Source organism: Pteronotus mesoamericanus, unplaced genomic scaffold, assembly GCF_021234165.1.
Source record: "Pteronotus mesoamericanus isolate MK-2021 breed Mesoamerican mustached bat unplaced genomic scaffold, CSHL_Meso_final scaffold_85, whole genome shotgun sequence".
In the NCBI taxonomy this organism is placed as follows: Eukaryota; Metazoa; Chordata; class Mammalia; order Chiroptera; family Mormoopidae; genus Pteronotus; species Pteronotus mesoamericanus.
This window is the reverse complement of record NW_026555329.1, coordinates 29,465,171-29,485,992: the sequence shown is the minus strand read 5'-3', so window position 1 is coordinate 29,485,992 and position 20,822 is coordinate 29,465,171. Positions and strand designations below refer to the sequence as shown.

At 33.3% G+C, this 20,822-nt stretch overlaps 1 protein-coding gene across 1 annotated transcript in view; it reads right to left on the bottom strand.

Annotated features, from left to right (window-relative positions):
• Window positions 1-1,177: 1,177 nt before the first annotated feature.
• The window catches only part of PCLO (piccolo presynaptic cytomatrix protein), a 304,144-nt gene continuing 284,499 nt past the window's right edge, over window positions 1,178-20,822 (bottom strand). The window contains exons 14-20 of the mRNA XM_054564343.1: window positions 20,261-20,311; window positions 16,836-16,960; window positions 14,118-14,144; window positions 7,085-7,178; window positions 6,326-6,397; window positions 4,286-4,466; window positions 1,178-2,692 (exon numbers count right to left, since the gene is read on the bottom strand). Of these exons, the coding sequence (XP_054420318.1) occupies window positions 2,481-2,692; window positions 4,286-4,466; window positions 6,326-6,397; window positions 7,085-7,178; window positions 14,118-14,144; window positions 16,836-16,960; window positions 20,261-20,311 (762 nt within the window). The 3' untranslated portion in view covers window positions 1,178-2,480. The remainder of the gene's footprint in view (window positions 2,693-4,285; window positions 4,467-6,325; window positions 6,398-7,084; window positions 7,179-14,117; window positions 14,145-16,835; window positions 16,961-20,260; window positions 20,312-20,822) is intronic.

Here is a 20,822-nt window from a genome sequence, read left to right as displayed (position 1 = left end):
GGAGTCCTGCCACTGGCAGCAGCACTCTCTCTGGGAAGATCCCACCAGCGCTGGGTCATGTCAGGGGCAGATATAAATTCGCTTGCCTTTCACAGCTATGGCATCAAGTTTAGATGCATCTCCAGAGCAGGGGCACACAGAATTTGTCCTTCTCTATCCAGGAGCCTGAGAAGATTGTGAAATAGGTCAGATGTGGGAGAAAGAAATAGTCGAAGCATTGCCTAAGAGTTGCCCAACTCCATTATTGACTTACATGTTTATGTAAGCTCCAGTGCTTTTATTCGGAAATAATTTTCTGTCTATCTTAGAATGTTTTTGACATGAAACTTTGGTCTGCTCCCCAAAGCTCTAGCATTATAGCTCTCAATGGGGAATTTGGGGAATGTTCTTGCTAACAATGGAGCAGTAGCTATAAATACTTCTATGGCAAGGAATCAAATGAGAAAGCAAAAACTGACACACTCATTTTAGGCTGCATCATATAACAATGGCTCAGAACCCAGTAGTTTATGAATGAAATAAAGATACTTTATTTATTACACAGGCACTTGGATATTCACATGCCCAACACGATACACTTACAACTACGGAAACATGAGTGGAAAATGTCTGTTCGTAAGATAAAGAGAGAACTTTCACCAAGGAAAGGTGAATGAGTGCATTAACAATTTTTCCTTTACTTTCCTCTAAGAATTTCCAAAGTCCACTGAATTTTTTAAAAGTTACACTTGAAATGATACGTAACAAAAACTGATCTACATTATTAGCTGGTACACTAACTCGAATTGAGAGCAGTTTAAAGTTTTATCACAATGCAACATATTTATAGTCATGCTTGAACAGATTAGGTTAGTAGCATGCATTCCATTCTGCCATATGAATACTGTTAATCTATTTCCCAACAAAAGTCAGAAGATGCCCAGTGCATAGAAAAATACAAATCACTGTAGTCAGTATATTACGGGACTGATCTTGGGACTTACATGGTGATGATGAAGTCCTGAAATGCCATGCCCACAAAAGCACATTAAAAGGTGGATAAACATATTTTATCAGACAATCTCTAAAAATTAAAAGATGAAGGCTTTAAATTTGGGGAATGTTCTTGCTGTGTGCTTTGAACAGCGCCTTTCTGCTCACCTCCTTCTGGCTTGACTGGTCCGTCAGACATCACCTTCCTGAGGGCTAGCTGGCTTTGGTCTTGGTTGCCATTGGCTGGTGGAGGCAGATTATCAGACTGAGTTCTTTGAATGGGGAGGACTCCTGCTATGCTGTGTCTGTGCTGCTTCCTGGCATGATTAGACTGACCGCTTTTATGTGCTGCTGGGGCAGTGTGGGTGAGATGGAAACCCAGAGTATGTATCCTCAGAGGAAACCAGCTTAAAGGTTAGTCATGCAAACAGAAGTGATCTTTCGCTCTATTTAAGTAAGTTGTGTTTTCAAATGCCAAAATGACACCACATGCACAGCGCTAAAGGGGGTTAAAACTGGCTGTTTCTTTGGAAATGATGGCTTTGGGCGATAGGGAGAATGTGCTCATCTTTCTCCATTGTCTGGCTAGTGCCTCTCGGAAGTAACAGCCCACCGACATTTGTAAAAATCTCTGTATTTAAGTCTTTATATATCGATCGACTAAGTTTTCACAAATTAAATGAAGATGCAGCAGTTAAGATGGATAAGTTGTTATGCTTTAAGTGATATTTTACTGTCAAAGGATTTCCAAAGGCTAGAAAAAAAATAACATAAACGTTCTCTGTTATCATATACAAAGCAGGATCCAACAGAATGGACCCGATTATGTTCCTTAATGAGGTTGTACTGCCTCATCGCATCTACTTATATACATATTAATATTCTGTACTTTCTTGAGAATATAAGAAATGTGATTTACTTCATAGATTTCTTTTTCCCAAAGACGGCAGTTTCCCACAAAAAAACGACATTTCACACGCATAATCTGTTAATGTTTTTAAACTTAAAATGGCTTTTCACCCTAGGTTCTAAAACTTGACTGTTGGTCATATTGCTCTTCTGCCTCAAATTTTTGAGTGTTTTTAGATGTGAGAATCTCATGAATAATCTGTTTTAAATGCCTGCATGTGTGTGTGTGTGTTTGGTGTAATGCCTGGAAAATTGGCAGCCATTGTGCTTATAATTCCTGTACTCTAAAGGATAGTTCAGTGCACACAAAAAGGACACACAACATTGTTTGCCTGCAAACATCACAGACACAGCTACCAAACACTATGAGCCAGGTTGGATGGATGGTGGAGACGAAGTAGAAACAGCCAGTTTTACTGCAGTCTATGTAAACTAAAAAATCTAAATAAGAAAGAGCATATTTATGTATTGATAGTTCTTACACAGACAAAGGGACAGAGAACAGAGTGAGCAGGGTATGCCAAGAACAGAAAGCAAACAGGAAAGGACAGCAGGAAAGAAAGGCAACAGATGAACATTAAGCTGCCATGCTGAGGAATTTATTTGCGTCTTTTACTTGGTTGAAGGCGGAGTTGTTGCACAGCGGCTTCAGCAGCGGCTATAGCAGCCCCTGCGTCTTCCAGGTGGGTTTGAGTGACGCTGGTTTTGCTTTGGCTGCGAGATGGTCCATGAGAACGGAGATGGCCTTCAGATGAGGATTTCGAGCTACCGGGACTACTATGGGATTTCTCAATGGTGGGAACCTGCATGTCTGGTTACAAAAAAGTAAAACATTGAGTTAAAGTTTCCCTGGCATTCCTCCTGTCAAGCTTGGTCTCATACAATTTGAAACTGTCCTGAGATTTAGGGTAATCTGTTTCTTTGGCTCTTTATGGGACCGCTCACCATACAGTAATATGATTAAATATTTGGGAAACAATTTTGGGGGAGGAAAGGCAAATGGATAATAACCTTGAGAAGTTTGACAAGAGGAATACATTCTAACTAACCTTATGTGAATAAATATATTATAGTTTCACCAGGCAATTCTGCCAGGTCTAAGAGGAACGAGGTAAGAGACAAGAGGCTTACATGATCACAGGAGGAATTTTAAGTAGGAATGTAGTGAATTCTTGGATGAAGGTACGTGAGTCACTAGGACATATTGAGTGAAGATTACAGAATCCTTGCCTTGGGTGATTTGGAATGTGTGTGTGTGTGTAATATATATATATCTATCTCCCATAGAGTCATAGAGAGAGAGGTCTTTACACTAGTGATCTTCCAGAATGTTAATCTGGCCAGAGTTGATCTTGCTCTGTGGAATCCGTAAATAATCTATAAAACTCATTCATAATAAATCTATAGCACTTGTAGTCAGTGGTTTGTCATATCAGTTTACTGGCCTACTGGACACGGATGGCCTCCGTTTTCTATTTCCTAGAACATTTGTCTTTACAATCCATTCCTTTCTAATAGGCAAAGAATGACTTTTCAATTGGATGTACTTTCTGAAGGAAAAAAGGAAGCAATACTTAAGTCCAATATAAAATCTTGTATAAATCGTTCAGTATATCAAGGTAAGATACTGCGCGGTTATCTCATGAAAGCAGTAACTCAGTTTATGATGAAGATTAACGTTGTACTGTAGGGTTATTGGTAATGACCCTCCCAAAGGAAAAGCTCATTCAAATGGGGACGCTGTGCATATTTCCAAAAGCAAAGTATGGCCATAATATTTTTAAAATATTATTTGTTTTAAAAAAATCATAGAAATAGCTCGAGTCAAACATTTAGGAAAAGTTTAAATAGATTTCAGCATACACAGTAATTTGATGACAAGGAAAAATGTTTTGGATGGGATAAGTAAAAAGGAAGATTAAAAATTATATATAACAACTATATGTAATATGTAAGAAAGTACCTATGAAAAATAAGAATTTCAACAATTAGAAGAAATATGTATAAATGATAATGATTATGTCTAGTTAATTAACTATTGAGAATTTTTATATTTTCTTTATGAAATATCCCACTTCATCTTATAAAATCCTATTATCATGGATATTGAGAGATGGAAAAGAACCAATAGCTCATATAACCCAACCTACTCCATTTTACAGGTTGAAAAATGAAGAATTAGCGAGGTGAAGATCACAATGCCATAAGCCTAATCATGGGCTGATCTGAGACTACAGCCCATTTCTCCTCATTCCATATCCATTATTCTTTGCATAATATTATATTAAATACCTTCTAATAGAATTCAACCCTCAAACTATGTTCAATATATAGGCATTCGTATTCAAGAAGATACTGGGTGAACAAAAAGATAAAAGCTTTTTCTATTTGAAATATCTCCTACCCTTGGCTGGGTCAGGGAAGATGCCATGGCTTCTGCTTTTAATGACAGATGGCTTTGGGGACTGCTGGCTGCTTTGACTGGAGTGCGACTTGCCATGATCAATACTTTCTGTCTGTTCTTTGAGAGGATACCACCTAGGGGTGTTATCGAGGTGAGATGTGCTAGATAAATCAATCAATACCTGAAAAAAAGTACAGTAAGTCAATAAAATGTATAAATTAAGCTATAATAAATTCATTATTTTCCTCCTGCGGTTTGAAATTTTTTCAAGGATATAAACCCAAGGTTAGTGAGGTTGTCTTCCTCATATTTCTTCACCCATAACATTGGGCGTAACAACTGGTGCGTACTAGGCACTTAATGAATGTTTGGTTAAACTGAACTACATACAATCTTGTACTACTAATGGAATTTTTTCGTGACCATGTAAAAAGCTAGAGTGAAAAGTCAATCTCCTTATGAAATAAAGGTTTGTTAAAGGGAAACATTCTAGACCTCAGCCTGGCTAGCAGTTTTGAAGATTGTTTGATTTTAGTTATGAGGGTCAAAATAAAAAAAGAATGAAAAATCTACAATTACTAATTCATTTCCTCTATTTTAAAACATACTTTAGTTTACATCTGAAATAGGGATATAACTAATAGTTTATGACAAGAAAGCCCTGTGTCATGGCTTAATTGGTAGTATTTTTTCTTTCTTAGTGTTTCCTCAATAATGGTACATTTTACAGTTGCTGGCATCTTAGATTTAATGAGATATAAAAAGTGAAAACCAGCACAATGAAGATGTTCTAGGTTCACATAAATATATAAATTATAAGGACTTAATTAAGACAGTTTTTTGAAACAGGGCATTAAGTCAGATATAACTCTGTATCTTAAGGTAGTCCTGTCTTAGATCGAGATTAGTCCAAGTGCTGCAGCAGCAAGGAGCCTGGCAGGTGAAGGTCAAATGGTCCATTTTGATGGAAAAGCAAGGCACCGAGTCTAATAATCAAACAAGGCCTCATGTCACCTAGACTACACAAATGTGTTCTGTTGTCCCTGTCAAAAGGACATCATACTTTCTAGGTGTTATATCTTTTTGAAGATGATTTTTAACAATAATTTATAACTTCTGCTCTAAGCAAAGATCACAACACCAAATGTATATTTTTGAAATATGAGAGATAAAAAAAAATCACAGGATCAGGCCTACTTTACCAAATTTCATGTTTAGGTTAAATTCTATGTGAATTTATATAAAACTATTTGTATTGTTTTCTCTTCCAGTTTGCTTCTTAAAATATTTTGAGAGATTTTACTCTGGATACTTGAAAAAAGTAAAATGAGAACGAGCAATTAAATAACCTGACAATGACTTTTAAAATAGTCCAGTTCATTTTATAATATAATAAATTTATCTTAAATCTTTAACATAATCATTTGAATTCAAAGCATGGTCATTTATCTTTCTATCAAAAAAATTAATACATAACTTTATTAATCAATGTCACCCCAATAAATTCAATTAAAAATTTGGAAAAAGCAACCCCTTAGAAATCAAAAACAAAATATAGTATGTGAACCTAACTCTGTACTTGGTAGCATAACCACACAGAGATTATTCCGTGCAATTCTGACACACAGCAATTTGACTCTACATCCATTCCTAGAGGGATATATCCTAAGGACAAAAAGAACTGCAAACATTTTTAAACACATATTTAATGTTTAAATCATAATGTTCATGGTGGTATTTGTATTGTTATTCTTAGACTATTGTGTGTATATTGTGCAGTAAAGCAAATGAGTAAAAAAAATCTTGCAAATTAGTAAGTACATCAAGTGGCAAAGTAAAAACCATTTATTGACTTGTTATTCATTTACTCAAAAGAGTAATGAAAAATAAATTCTTTCCACCAAAGGATTTTAACCAAAAGGATTTATAAACTTAAGTTTATAAGTTTAATCTTATAAACTTAAGAAATATGTTTTGCATCAAGCTTTAATTGGTAGTTTACTACAAAAGCAAATCAGGTAAAAGAAATCCAAGGCTCACCTCACCAAGAAAGTCATTGGAAGAAAATCTATCATAGTCCCACACTGTCACCTCCAGTGTTTTCTTCTTGAGCTATAGTTCAAATCAAAAGGTCATTCACACCATTTCTCATCATAAATTTTCATAACACTCATATTATAGACTCATCTATTTTTACTTCCTTGAGATCTTTCCCTTTACATAAAAATACTTTAAATATTTTCTAAAACTATGTGGGCTTACATTTAATATTATGTAAAACATCAATGATTTTGTAGTCTAACTTAGTGGAATATCATAAGACTCACTATTTTATAAATTTTACTAATTCCCAGTTAATCTACCCTGATCCTTAAAAGTAGAAATTATAATCTATAAATACTGTTTAAATACATGGGATTCATAGCTGCAAAACTGTCTAGGCTATTTAGATGAAGTATTTGAATTAAGAGACTTTTTTGTTTCTGTAAATTGCCAGAAAACATAGTAGCATTGTCTTATTTCTGCAGGTAAATTTAACTTTCTTTAAATTCAAAAACCTGTATTACAGTTTATATCCAGCTTCACCTTCATAGTCAAATTAGAAATCTTCCAGAGGGCAAATAATAAACCTCATTTCGCAAGACAACTCATCTGTAAATTGTTTCTTCTGGATATCTTCTTCCTGTTCTAATTGTTATCTTTTCTCTCTGAATTTAAGATCACAGTCCTTTGATAATTTTGTCATTACTATTCTTATTTCAGCCTAAATCTGTCACATAGAAAATAATCATTGCATACCTGTTCCATGGAGATACTTTTATAAATTACTGTTTGATTCCACTCAGGATTAAGACTTTTCTGAACATATTTAGTCCTTCTCTTGTACTCAGCACTGAATTGGAAGAAAAGAAAGAGTTACCTTGACTATTCACCTAAACTGATGATTCATAGTCAACCTGAAGCGCATGCGGATATTTCAAGATGATGTTTTGTTTTGAATCACTATGCAATCATCTCATCATCCTCATGTCTTAAAATTTATTTTAAGTTACATGCACAATGAAAACTTTAAAATATGTTGGATGCCTTTAGGTTTATTTGCCCTAGAGTAGTTGTTCTGAATAAAAAAATGGTTTCAGGTTTTCTATTGATACTACAATTTTAGAAATTTACTCTTTCCTGAATGAAGAAGATAATTACATGAACCATATGGTAAGATCAGTAAGTTCTTGCCTCCTAAATAATAATTCAGTATTTAACTTTCCAATAGTTTTTGCATCTAATCATGTCACCAAGCCAAGTGGTTTTTTAAATTCATTTTTCTATAAAAATTGTAATAATTATTTTGAGTGAGGGAAGGATGAAAAATGAACATTTATTAAATTATATTTCAAATATATTCTGACAGTCTTAGTAAAGAAGATATTTAATCTAGTTATAAAACAATTTTAATTAGATATAAATTCTTGGTTTATGTCAATAGCTTATATTACAAATGATGAACCAAATTTTTTTCTCATTCATTGCAACTTGGGGAATTTGAGTTTATCCTTGACTTTCCACTGACGAGCACTATGAGCAGAGTTAGAAGCTTATATTCTTCAAGTTTAAAAATAACTTCTTTCTGAAACTTATCCTAATTAAGTCTGACAGGGCATCTGTGGCTGGCATCAACCAGTTGATGTGGCTGGAATTATTGCTATCTGCTATGAGCCAACGGTGCCCAACCATACAAGGCTCTTCTCTAATCCCACCTTTCTCTGCATTTTCTGCCTAAGCTTATGACTCAGGTCCTGTGGGCATCAGAATCCTGAAAACCCATCTTCTTCTCTGAGATCCTTTCATGAGCCTGGACTTCGTAAGCTACCTGTCTCTAAGGGACTGGATCCTGACCCTTGACCTGTTGCTCTGTTCTCAGCTATGAGCAGACTATCTCTTGCTACATTCCTGATTGCAAGCATTGCCATATGCTGGAATGCATACTATTATTCCCCAGATCTTAATGTACCTATCCATTCTAGATAACACTACTGAGAATGACGCTCGGTCCATGACCAAATTTTATCTTTTTTTTGGCCGTATGCAAGGGCAGTAATTCTGAACACTGATAACATCCTGGAATCTCTTAGGCATCTGCATTCCAAGGGCGACCAGCACCACACTGACACCTCCCTCTATGCACCCCAAGGGGATCTGCTTTAAAGGTCTGTGGTGAGACTTGAGCATCAGAATTTTTTTAATCTCCTGGGTAAACCTAATGTGTAGACAAGATTGAGAACCACTAAACTTATGTCTCTTAAGACTTCACCTTTCAGTCCTTGTGAACTGAATCCAATTTAAGAAATAAAGCAATGCTCTTCTGACTTTTAACCAACTCAGTGTGAGTGTGCAAAAATAAGAACAGGATTTGACAATTTCGTCATTGCAAGAATTTTGTGGAAATGTTTATGCACTGATTTAAAGAAACAGGCACTTTCATAGATTGTAGACAGAGTATAAGTTTGTACATACACATTTTAGATAAATTTGTCAATATCTAGTAAAGTTTCAATTTATATACCCAGACACCCAGAAAAATTCCACTTTGATATATTCCACTTCTACTGTAGAGAAATTCTCTCAACCATGCACAAGGAATTTTGTTCAAGAACATTCACCATAACTTGTTTCTAATAGTACATTAATAAGTTACTGAGTAAATAAATACATTAAGGTATAATCATTCAATGAAATAATAAGCAGAAATTAAAATGAGTAAAATGTGTATTCATATATCAAAATAGATGTATCCTCAAAAGTTATCGAGCAAAAATTTGCAGAAGGATAACTCTAAGTTATAATTTAAATTTAAAATCATGTGGAATAATACTATAAATTATTTATTCACACATGTATATATGTACAACAAACATTAATTTCATAAGTCACTTAGGAATTATAGATATTAAATTCTATTTAGTGGTTATCTCAGGTAGACAGAAAATGGCTACAGAGGGCTTAAGGAGTACCTGTGAAATATTTTTTATTAAAAAGAAAATGTTAAGAGTTGGTAAAACTGTATAGCAATAACACAGGTATTAGAGTATTTTCTATAATTTTCAGTAAGTTTAAAATATTTTATAATAAAAATTAAAATTAATATGGTATACTGTATCCCTTTATATTTTATGTTTCTGCTTTTGTTGTTACTTTATAATTTATGGCTATTCTTCTAGGCAGGTATGCTTAAACAAAAACATGATACTATGAGTTTTAAAGTTGCTGTTTCAGACTTTGATATCAAGTTGATGAGATCATGGGAAAACATATTAAAAAGAAGACTCATAGTGAATAGTAGTAAAATTGTTATCTCAAATTCTGAAAAATTAAATGAGTAATTTGATAACAAAATGCAAATTAATGTGAAATACAAATTCATGTACTTTCACTAAAATTCTAAATGTCTATATATAAAATTAGTCTGCATTATTGAAATGTGTTCAAAAGGATTTATTAGTTACCATCTTTTCTTAATCTATAAATATGAATAATTGGTATAACTTTTCACATATGTATTTTAGTCATATTTTTTACTAACAGATTTGGCAGTCAAAAACTACTGAAATGCTAACTCTGTAGAAGGAACTGTGATTTCCCATCTATATATACATAATGGTATTGATATACCATTATAAATATGATTCATGCATGAAAATCACTTTATATAGTAAGCAAATCAAAATAAAGACAGCTAACATTTATTAAATTTTTACTTTTTTCCCAGGCAGAGTTCTAAATGCTTTTAATGTGTTAACTCATTTTATCCTAACAGCAATTCTGTGAGACAGGTATCATTTATTGTTCTACTTTATAGATTAAGAAAAACCAAAGCTCCAAGAAGTTAAGGCATGTTAAGAAGATTGCATCATTATTAATTGGTAGGACCATGATTCAAACATAGGGAAACTGGCTGCTCTTAAACCTATGTGATATGAACTCAATTGATTAGGCTCATCGTAGAATGTGAATATGCCATCAATTTTCTTAATTGTAGGCTTCATTAGCTTAAGTGTCTACTTTGTCTTCTCTCCCTTATAAAGTTCTTTATACCAATTTAAATATACATATTTTCTATTTAATTATATACATTGCATATAGAGAATATAAATTACCTATGTGTGTACATATAAAATATCATGAAACAATTAGGTAAAACTCAGAGTTGCTCGGGGAAATTCTGCATGGTATATCCTAAGAATGTTATAGAATTAAGGATAATTACTATAAATATTTATTTTTTTCCCAGATACACTCAAACAACTGAAATTTTTTGGGAAAGAATTTAGATGTTCGTTTAATAGAGTATGTTAATCTTATTAATGAGTTTGATTTTCCAATTCCCTCCAGACTCAAGGTAACCACTGCCTTTCAGATTAATGGAGGCAAACACACCTTATTCCTGAGCCTCCTCCCCCCATCCACGGTCGTCCTGTGTAAATGTCAATGAGTTCCTCTGCAGTCTTTTTGCAATTGAATTTCCTGATACGCAGAGATGGCCAGGAAAAAAAACATTCCTTTACTAGCAGGTTTTTAAAAAAAATAATTGTCATGTGCTGACCAATTTGAGCATGATCTCAATGGGCTGTGTTGCCACATTCCACAATAGAAAATTCCACAATTCTGTGGATTTACAAATTGAAGATGTCCAGATAAGCAGGGGTATTAAATGTGAGCATAAATTCAGGTTGAGAAAATAGGGGAGCTCATTTTCTTTTTTCCTTCCTTGTCTGGTAAACACATTAAACTCCTTTATGGGAATATTATATAGTATTTTATTAGGAAAGTTAGGCCGCATTTAACAGTCAGAGAAGTATTCTAATAAGGACTGAAAATAAAAAGTCAATTTATCAATGTGGGACATGGTGTTTATATTTTAAAAAAACCCTGAACATTCATCCTTGTGAAGTTTTAACTAATTCCTTTTTGCTTTTACTTTTTATTATTGGCCAGTCAGTTCATCATAAGGAGATATGCTTTTAAGATAGGCAGAAAAAGATATTTAAAATAAATTACTCTACCTTAATCTAGCTGAAAAAGCAGCTCTGAGTTCCTCTTTTTAATTTCAAAAGAAATACTGAGAATGAAGAATGGAATATGATGGATTCTTTGTATTTAAATATTATAAAATTATCTAAACTAAGGTCCTCATTTAAAAATTTATTTGGTTTTCCTTTACTGGAAATATATACATACATTCCTTTAATGCAAATATACATCCCATAAAGAAATACAGTATATAACATTTTTCAAAATTACTCTTCTTTTAATTTAAAAAGATGTACAGAGCATATCCCATTTTATAAACTCTGTTTTCTTGTGCAATAATGTGTTTAGTTAGGGACCATCTGTGTTTCCTGAGGTCAGAGATAATGGCTGTGTTCATCAACCCTAATCCCAGCACCTAGCATAGTGTCTGGGGCAGTATGGGCTAAATAAATGTATATTGGATGCACCCTAAAATATTATGCTACTTTTTTCCCTTTAAAATTTACTGAAATACAACAATTTTTGGCCCTCTAATTGTAAATAAACACTACAACACCTGTATCAGCTTTACACAGGTCATGTAGGAAATTGCTTATGCTAACAAGGGTGTTTAGAGAAAGTCCAGCCAGGAACTGGGTATGCAGGTATCATGATAACTAAAAATCAGCTTCAATCATACGAGAATCTCAGTACTGGGAAAAAATCTGTACTTTTTGTTGAACAAAAAAAATTTGTACAACAGTGTAATGAGAGAAAACCAGAACAAGATCTTTCAGATATCCTTATTGCTATTTCTCAGTCACCCAGGGACAAGTATTGAGTTCACAGACTCTTCCGGCTCTTTCCTGTCATTCAGTTTATTTGGCTGACATTTGGGCTTTCTGAGCTTATGAGTGTATTGATCAGAGGGTGGAAAGAGAAAATAAAAGAGGACAAGAAAGCTGGACCAGTGAAATGTTTATTGGTTAACTGGATATATATATTTTTAAACTTTAAGAATGATGGATGTATTGCACTTTATCACTGAAGAAAAGAAAGATATTGTGTTTTCTATATAGTGCTCTTAAAAATTGGTTTAATTTAGTAGCCTAAACATTCTGCATCTCTTTTTTTCAGAGATAATTGACCATTGGTTACATCAAGTTTATTATACATATTATTAGTCATAATAGCAACTGTCATTTATTGAGAGCTTATTAAGTACCATACAATATGCTTCTTACTTTTGGTGTATTACTCTACATGTTTCACAAAAGGCCTGGGAGGGAGGCTATTGTAAATCCTCTCTAGCAGGAAAGGAAATAGTTCTGGAGAAACCTTACAACTTGTCAGAGCTGAAATTCAAAGCCAGTTTTTTAAAGACTTGACTCACTGGCTCTTCAGCTTAATTTACAATGTCATTACATTGTCATTATAATTCCTTCCCACATTGACAGCTCTCAGAGGTGATTAAAGTAACTCCTAGATGAAAGGTATGATGAGAAAGTGATTTCTAGATCTTCTAAATTGTAATCTAACACAACCTAGGCTATTTCAATCATTATTTACACTTACAAAACATATTCTCTTCTAAGTTAAATATATACAACCACTGTCATTCTGACAATGTGTCCCCAGTTTCTCTGGATGGAAGATAAGAAGGATCTGATTAAAGTGATCGATAATGTCTGTTCTAAAATGACACTGTCTCTTTGAAACAACTAATTTTGCGTGTCAGTCTGAGAGGCCAGGATGGGATCCTGAGATGAGAGAGCCCGTCACAACAAGCAACCTTCCACAGTTAGCACATTTTACTCTTTGCCATAATTATCTAGATGCACGGAAACAAAAAGTTTCTAGGCGCTAGGAAGGCTGTGGTGACGATTCAATTCTTTAAAATATTTAATTATTTATGCCTTTAAGAATCAGAAACAGCCTCTTTTGGGCACAGCTTGGAAGGATTAGAAAAAATGTTAAACTTTAATGTCACTGACAAAAACAAATCCAGTACCATTAATACTCTGGATGAGACTGAAATTCTCATCACCCTATTGCTACAGATGGTACAAAATTCTCCTCCCCAACTAAATAACACATTTAATTTGTAATGCAATGAGATGTGCAAAAGAAAGCTTTTGGCTATGTATTGAGGCCTTAGCTGACAATGTAATGATGCAACATGTAATGAGCTCTATGAGAAAACAGTTTCCTACTACTGGCAAACAAAGGATGTTCACAGGTTGTTGCTGTTACATTAGAATAGGCAGATTATGGCTTCCTTTATTGCACAGCAATAATTTTGTGGTGCAGAAGGTATAAGGGCATGGAAATGTTTCAATATCAAGGTCTAAGTGAGGGATAAAACCAGGCATTTATTGTCTTTAAGATGAGATACACACGAAGTACTAGGTATCTAGATCAGTTAATTCCTTTTCAGTAATGACTCTAGATTTTTTTATTTGTAATAGAAAACTCAGGAGGACTTAAGGCGTGATTATCACATGAGAAGCTAAATTAATTTTAGTGTAAAAATTATGAACAAATATTTAGTTATGTCTAATTTAAGGGTGATATTTTCTTATTAACACTCTTCTATGTTTTTAATATTTCTTAGTTTTCTAGGTTCTGTTGCACACATCTGCTAAAACTATTTAGTAACGTTGTGCTTGGAACAATCTGTTATTAAGCCTCACTCAGCAGAGACCAACATGGAGAAAAATAAAAATTACAGCCCAAGTTGAACTGCAGGTGTATGTACACAGAAATGCAAAAAATATGACTCTAGACAGCACAGCAAAGCTTAACACTGAAAGAGAACCAACTCTACCTTGCATTCTGGACAACCATGACTTGACTGCATTGATTCCAAGAGTGCAAATATAGGATACAACAGGAATTAAGAAAGACAGGAAGAAAAAAGTTAGGAACAGAAATAAAGAAGAAAATACGAGAATAATAATTAGAGGAGCTATACTATAACATACAAATAACATGAGGCAGAGAATAATCTTAGAACCAAAGTGAAAATAATATCTCACACGTGTAATAAACCCCAAGGCCTTGACCATTGAAGTAATGAGGAATAACCTAATAAAAGGCTAGGAATTGAATAGGAGTAGCATATTACCACCTCTGGGCCTAGTCCCACCAAGCAGGAATGTTTCATTTGACAAATTGCATGAGGATGGTTGGCTTTAGGTGGGAACCTCATTCTTCATTTCATTATCATTCCCACGTGACCCTGCTTCACCAGAATGGACTGACATACTTTTGTTACTTGCCTGCCCTTTCTGGTTATTAAAGTTTGTAATAGTCTAATTAAAACATATTCCTGCAATAAATACAAGACAGAAACTTTCATATTGTTATAAAGGGGATACTCTCAGTATTAAAAATTAAAAATAAAAGACAGGGTTTTATTTTAATTCATTAGCAAATGTTAATTAGAGAGATATCCTGGGCATAGATTTATTCTTATCCCACTATACTGTGATTAAACAACACTGAAGCTCTAATGACTCAAATCAAAGGCAGAATGAAGTTATCTTTGTTGCTATACCCATGTAGCCAAATTACAGTTATAACTAATATAAAAATATAAATGAATTAACATAAAATAACAACTCCCTTTTCTTGCACTATATGGCTAGTTGGTGGTTGCTATACGTTAAATCAATAAATTAAAACTAGAACAACAATACCAGCAATTCCAGTTTCTAAATTAAAATATTAGGTAGGGTAAAATGAAAGGATGTATACTGAATTTGATATAGCACCTGGCACTTTCCAAATTATTTTCTGAATGTTATCTAATTTGATTCACCTGACAAACTAAAAATTATGGCTCTGCCTACCTTGGCTCTCTCAATATCAATAAGGAAACTGAATTCATAAAACTGGTGATCTGCCTGTGGCAATACAATTAGTACATAGCACATCCAGATGCAATGGATAACTCTAATTTGGATCCCGTACAAACAAACCAGCTACAGTCATAAACACACTTTTGTATGATTTCAATGTTTTTAAACTTGTTAAGGTTTGTTTTATGGCCCAGACCATAGTTTATCTTGGTGAATGTTCTAAGAATGTGTATTGAAAAGAATATATATTATGCTATTAATGAGTACAATTTTATATAAATATTAATTAGATCATCCAACTAACTAGGAAGGCAATGGGGAAGTTAAGGATTTATACATTGAAAAATTATGATTATATGTGGTATTATGATTATTTTTGAAATGAGTTATCTTTTCAAAACATATACTAAAATATTTGTGGGAAAAGTCACAATAGTTGACATCTACTTAAAATAATCTATATGGGAAGAGTGTATGAGGGCAAAACGAACCATGATTGACTAGGAAGTGATCCTTGTTGAAGCTGAGTTATGGGTACATGCTGGTCATTATACTATTCTCTCCACTGTGTCCAATAATTGAAAACTTCCAAGTAAAAGATAATATTTTTTTCATGTCACTTCTCAAATTAAATAAAAAATGAACATAAATAAAACCAGAGTTTTCAGTTTCCAGTCCAAAATTTTTGTTAATTATTTATGGTTCCATTATGCTACTTTTTGTAATATAAATTGTTCACATAAGGAATAACAATTTGTTGGGGTCATATCATTGTTTTGAAACCATCCTTGAGTACTGATTTATGTACTAGAACATAGCAATTTGCATTTATTATGTGAAAATTAAATATCTCCAAAGAGCGCTTGCTTTATAAGAACAGTCTATATACTACACAAGAGATCCAGGGATAATTATCATTTACTTAACAAAGTCAACATTTCAATTATTACTCTTGTTTTTTAAAATTTTTAAGTGTTTTTAAAACCCTGATTTGAAATATGCATATAAATAAAGATACATCAACAAATCACTTAATGAACATCTAACATAATGGATAATACATGTGTCTTATATAATAAAATACTAACTTATGAGTCCTTGAACATTGGTTTCTCAAGTAAATTTGGGAATGTAAGGTATTTCTTTTAAATCTCCCACAAAGAACTTCTTAAATGATTTCACAATCTGACTGATCATAGCAAGAGTGGTTTCCAGAGTCAAATACTGAGGTATTCCCTCTCATTGAGACAGGTTTTATTATGATCAGTGGTTCTCCTAGAACCCTTTAAGGCTTAATTATAAATTTTAATTCTACCTTATATACTATTTAGAAATATGACAAGTGGATAAAATTACAGAAATGATATTAAACTTGTTGAACTTAGAGACTAGAAGAGACATTATATCACTATTTTAATTCATTTTATTTTTATTTTTAAAAATTTATTGATTTAGAGAGAGAGAGAGAGAAAGGGAGAGGGAGAAAGAGAGACACACTGATTTGCTGCTCCACTTATTTATGTATCTTTAGTTGTTTCTTATATGTGTCCTGATTGGGGATCAAACCCACAACACTGGCATACTGGGCTGGGCTGGGTTAACCAGTTTAGCAACTCAGCCAGGGCCCACTATTTTTTAAATCAGGGGATGTAATACTTAGAGGACATTGCTTCTTTACTTACCCTCGCCCTGGAAGAAGGTACACTTTAACAAAGGGGTCAGAATAACCATTGTTGTCTCGAGGGACTAGGTTTCTTGCTTGGAGAATATGTATTATGAGATTTCCAAGATCATAGTTGATTTGAAGCTTGAAGAAACAGGAATATATCTGGTGAATATTTTTTCTTTTAAAAACATATAATACATTATCATTCAATATTTCGTAAGTATTTTTTTCTCATAAGAAGCATCAACCCTCATTTCCATTTTATTTGAAACTAACAGACCAGGAGGTGTCTAATTTAATTGGAAATTGCCAAACACATGTAATTCCTAAGAAAAGTGTCATTCATTTTTTTCTTCTGTGAAAGCCCTGGCCTGTCTAAAATTCATTTAGAAGAAAAATCCTACAGTGAACTCTTGTTGCACTTTAAAACTAAATATTTACTCTTAGTAAAATAATAAATCTTTAACATTCATAAATACAATTTTCAGGATTTTGAAAATAAATTAGATAATTTTAATAGAAAATGCCTTTTGCATTTTGCCTACTGAAATGGAACAATATTTTAGAATGTATAAAATTTCTCTTTCTATATTATATTATGTGATATTAAACAGCTTTCCTTTCTGCTCAGACTGCTTTTCTAGTAGCGTAAGAGATTAAGAGAATGAAATCTTGTTCTTTAATTTCAGAAGCTAAAGAGGGAAGAAGAGGCATTGTCTATAGATGCTTAATAGCTGTTGCAAAATTGTCATTGAATAGTAAAAGATTTATATTTTTAATAAATATTTGAGAAGCGTGCATAATTCAAAATAATTGAATTAACTAATTTTTCTCCTTAGAAATTGGAAGGGTCTTTTGGCATTAGAATAAGACTTAATTCTTTTTGGTGCTGTTTTTATTAATTAACAAAAAGGAAAACATTTGTATTTCAAAGGGGAAAATCCAAAAATAAAAATGCTAACATATTTTTATAATAATACAAGACATACTATGGTTATGTTGAAAATAAGATAATTTAGATGAGTCAAACAATATCTAAAATTTCATCATTAAAATAATTCTTAATTTTAGCATTATTTTGATCTGGTATATTGTGTAGCAAAAAAAGAATCTTCAATTGCTTTTCTTAATACAGAAAAGCCAAGAGGCTGACCATCATGAAAACAATGTGAAACATAAAGTGCTGTGAAGAAGAGGAGAAACAGGGAGTTTAGAACTGCAGTGACTGTGTGCTATAACGGGTGCTGAAATACACAATTATTATGAAATTATAATAATTGTGTATCACTAAGTGAATTGTGTATCATTTAAGTGAATTGAGTTTCACTAAGTGAATTGAGTTTCACTAAGATTGAGAACAGCTTCCAAATTTTTAAGGAGAAATTCTTCCCTCTTTTCTCCTTCCTCTGCTAGCCACTTTTAAGTGATGAAACACTAAAACTGTATTTTTTTCAAAACCATTTATTATTGAAATGAAAACTCACAGGCTTCCCTAAGATAGTGCTTTCCCAAATTTACTCTTGTAGGGCCTTAGACAATACTTAGAGTTATTCAGAGGTTACTTCCAGGAGAGAGTGAGATTCCACAGGAATCCTCAGCCAGAGTTACTCAGTGCTGGCAGATTCATTGCTTGGGTGTCTCCATAAGGGTTTATTTAGAATGGAGTTTTGCTTAAAAAACAAAATAAAGTCAATGTCATAGGGAAATTAAAGTAAAAGGGAAAATATCTGAAGAGTTAAGGAGGAATGTCATTAGTGTAAATTGACACTATAGAATTAAACATTACTACTCAAGGGAAAGGAAAATAAGAGTAAACAAACAAAAAACCACGGAAATATTAGTCCATGGGCAAGAAGTGTTTTAAAAAATGAGAGAGAGAAAGATATTTTAAATCAGAAAAGCTAGCTTTCTTTTTGTTTGTTTGTTTGTTTTTTGTGAAAGGAAGGATCAGAGTATGGCTTTCTAGAATTGGGAAATAGAAGTGAGTCTGCAAGATCTGGAGTCCATACGTATTCAGGCTCCAGCCTGTTCGATCCTTCTTAGAAAGGTGCCCACTCTCAGTGCTTTTTCTATTTCCACTGTCAGACTCCACTTTTCCTTTAATCAGTGTGTGCCTAGGCAATCATTTAATTGATTACTTTGTGTGTCCACCCCTTTATAATATTTCCTGTATGCCACTGCTGTATGACTTTTCATTACACAGTCCTTAGTCTTTTCCTATAGTCTCTTCCTTATGCTAAAATGTTTATTGATCACCCTGTTATTTACAGGCTAACCCCTCCTCAGCTATGTTCAAGGGTCTTTAAAAATTTTTTTATTGAGTTGAGACAGGGGGGGAGAGAAAGAGAGAGAGACCTCAATTTTTTTGTTCCACTTATTTATGCATTCCCTTGTTGCATCTTGTATGCGCCCTGACCTGAGATTGAACCCATGACTTTGGCATATCCTTCAGGACAATACTATAACCAACTGGGCTCCCTGGCCAGGGCCAAGGTTCTTTTTAATTTAGTCTTAAATGATCTCTACAGGGGCATTTCAGGACAGCAACCTGACCTTTTTCATTTCATTACTCTGGCAGCAGAACCTTTCCTTGTACCATTTCTTCTCCCAGGAACATAGACCCCTTTCTCTCTGCTTATCCTCAAATTAGTTGAAATCACCGTTATCCTTTGTGAAGTCTTTCATGAAAATTTCCTCTAGAAGGTGTCGGAGACATAGCTAAGACTTACTGTTCTCATTCCCTTTACTGAAACTTACTATTTTCAAAGTTATTTTATATTGTGTAAATTCTTTCTATGTGACATTTCTTATCTTCCCCAAATTACAATTTGGTACCATGTGAAACAGTTTTTTCTAAGATTTTTTACTATGACTCATAGTAGGGAATACATGTTAAAATATATTATGCACAGGAACATGCATATAGAGAACTAAAAATTAGTGATTTACAATACTTTTCTTCTATTTTCCTGGTCAAAATCTACTAAACTGACTTATAAATTAAAAATTGGTTATGACCTCCAGTAAGAAACATGGTTCTACAAGACTTGTTTAACAATTATCTAACAGTTGTTAATTGGGAAAAGAAATGAGGACAGCATTGGACTCAGGAAACTTGAAAAGGGCACTTCAAATTTCCAGGAAAATCTGTCATGTCTGAAACACATTCAACAAATATAAAATACCTGAGGCATAAAATGTGTTAATACTGCTAAGGTACCAGGCAGATTTCAAGGTATAGAATTCCATTGATATAATTAGATTTCATAAAACATATATTTATATTAAAAGACTATTCTATGAAATTGTATTTTTTCCTTTATAGATCAGTATGCATTATAAAGGTTCTAACAGTGTTTACAACTTCAATAGAACAGAGGGGAAAAACAGCTAAAAAAAGGTGGTATGATAATGATTTAAAAACAAAAAAATCTTCCATACCTGAATTTCCCCTGTAATTGGATGGGAGACAACCTTTGTTGCATCAGTAGGCTGTAACATTAAAAACATACATTATAATAATGGACAAACCCTTCATAGAATCTACCATTTCAACTTCCTTCTGAAATTAATTTCTATTGGGTCAGAGCGCAGTGCCTGGAAAATATATTTCACCCATTTGTCTGCTTCAGATTATGCCGTCTGCTTATACTTCTCAACACATATTTAATTTTATAGGTATATAAATCTACTTTTCATTTTGTTAAGCTTGTTTTGAAGCTATCATTTTATACCTGTGTAATATATTTTCAATTACTGAAGGAAATAAACTCTTTTGGTTTAAAGTACTTCATTTAAGTGTTTACAGGATTTAAAGATCTAGAAAGGAATAAAAAAAGATACTGTTTTTATACAATGGCTGCCTAGGAGACAGAAGTTACGAAAGTCCATCCTTTCGCTCCTTTGTTGGGTGTTCAACTCCTCCCTGTTCCCTTCTAGACTGAAGCACCCAGGCAATCGTTTTCTGATATCTCACACTCAGTTATAATTCCATCCCATTCTA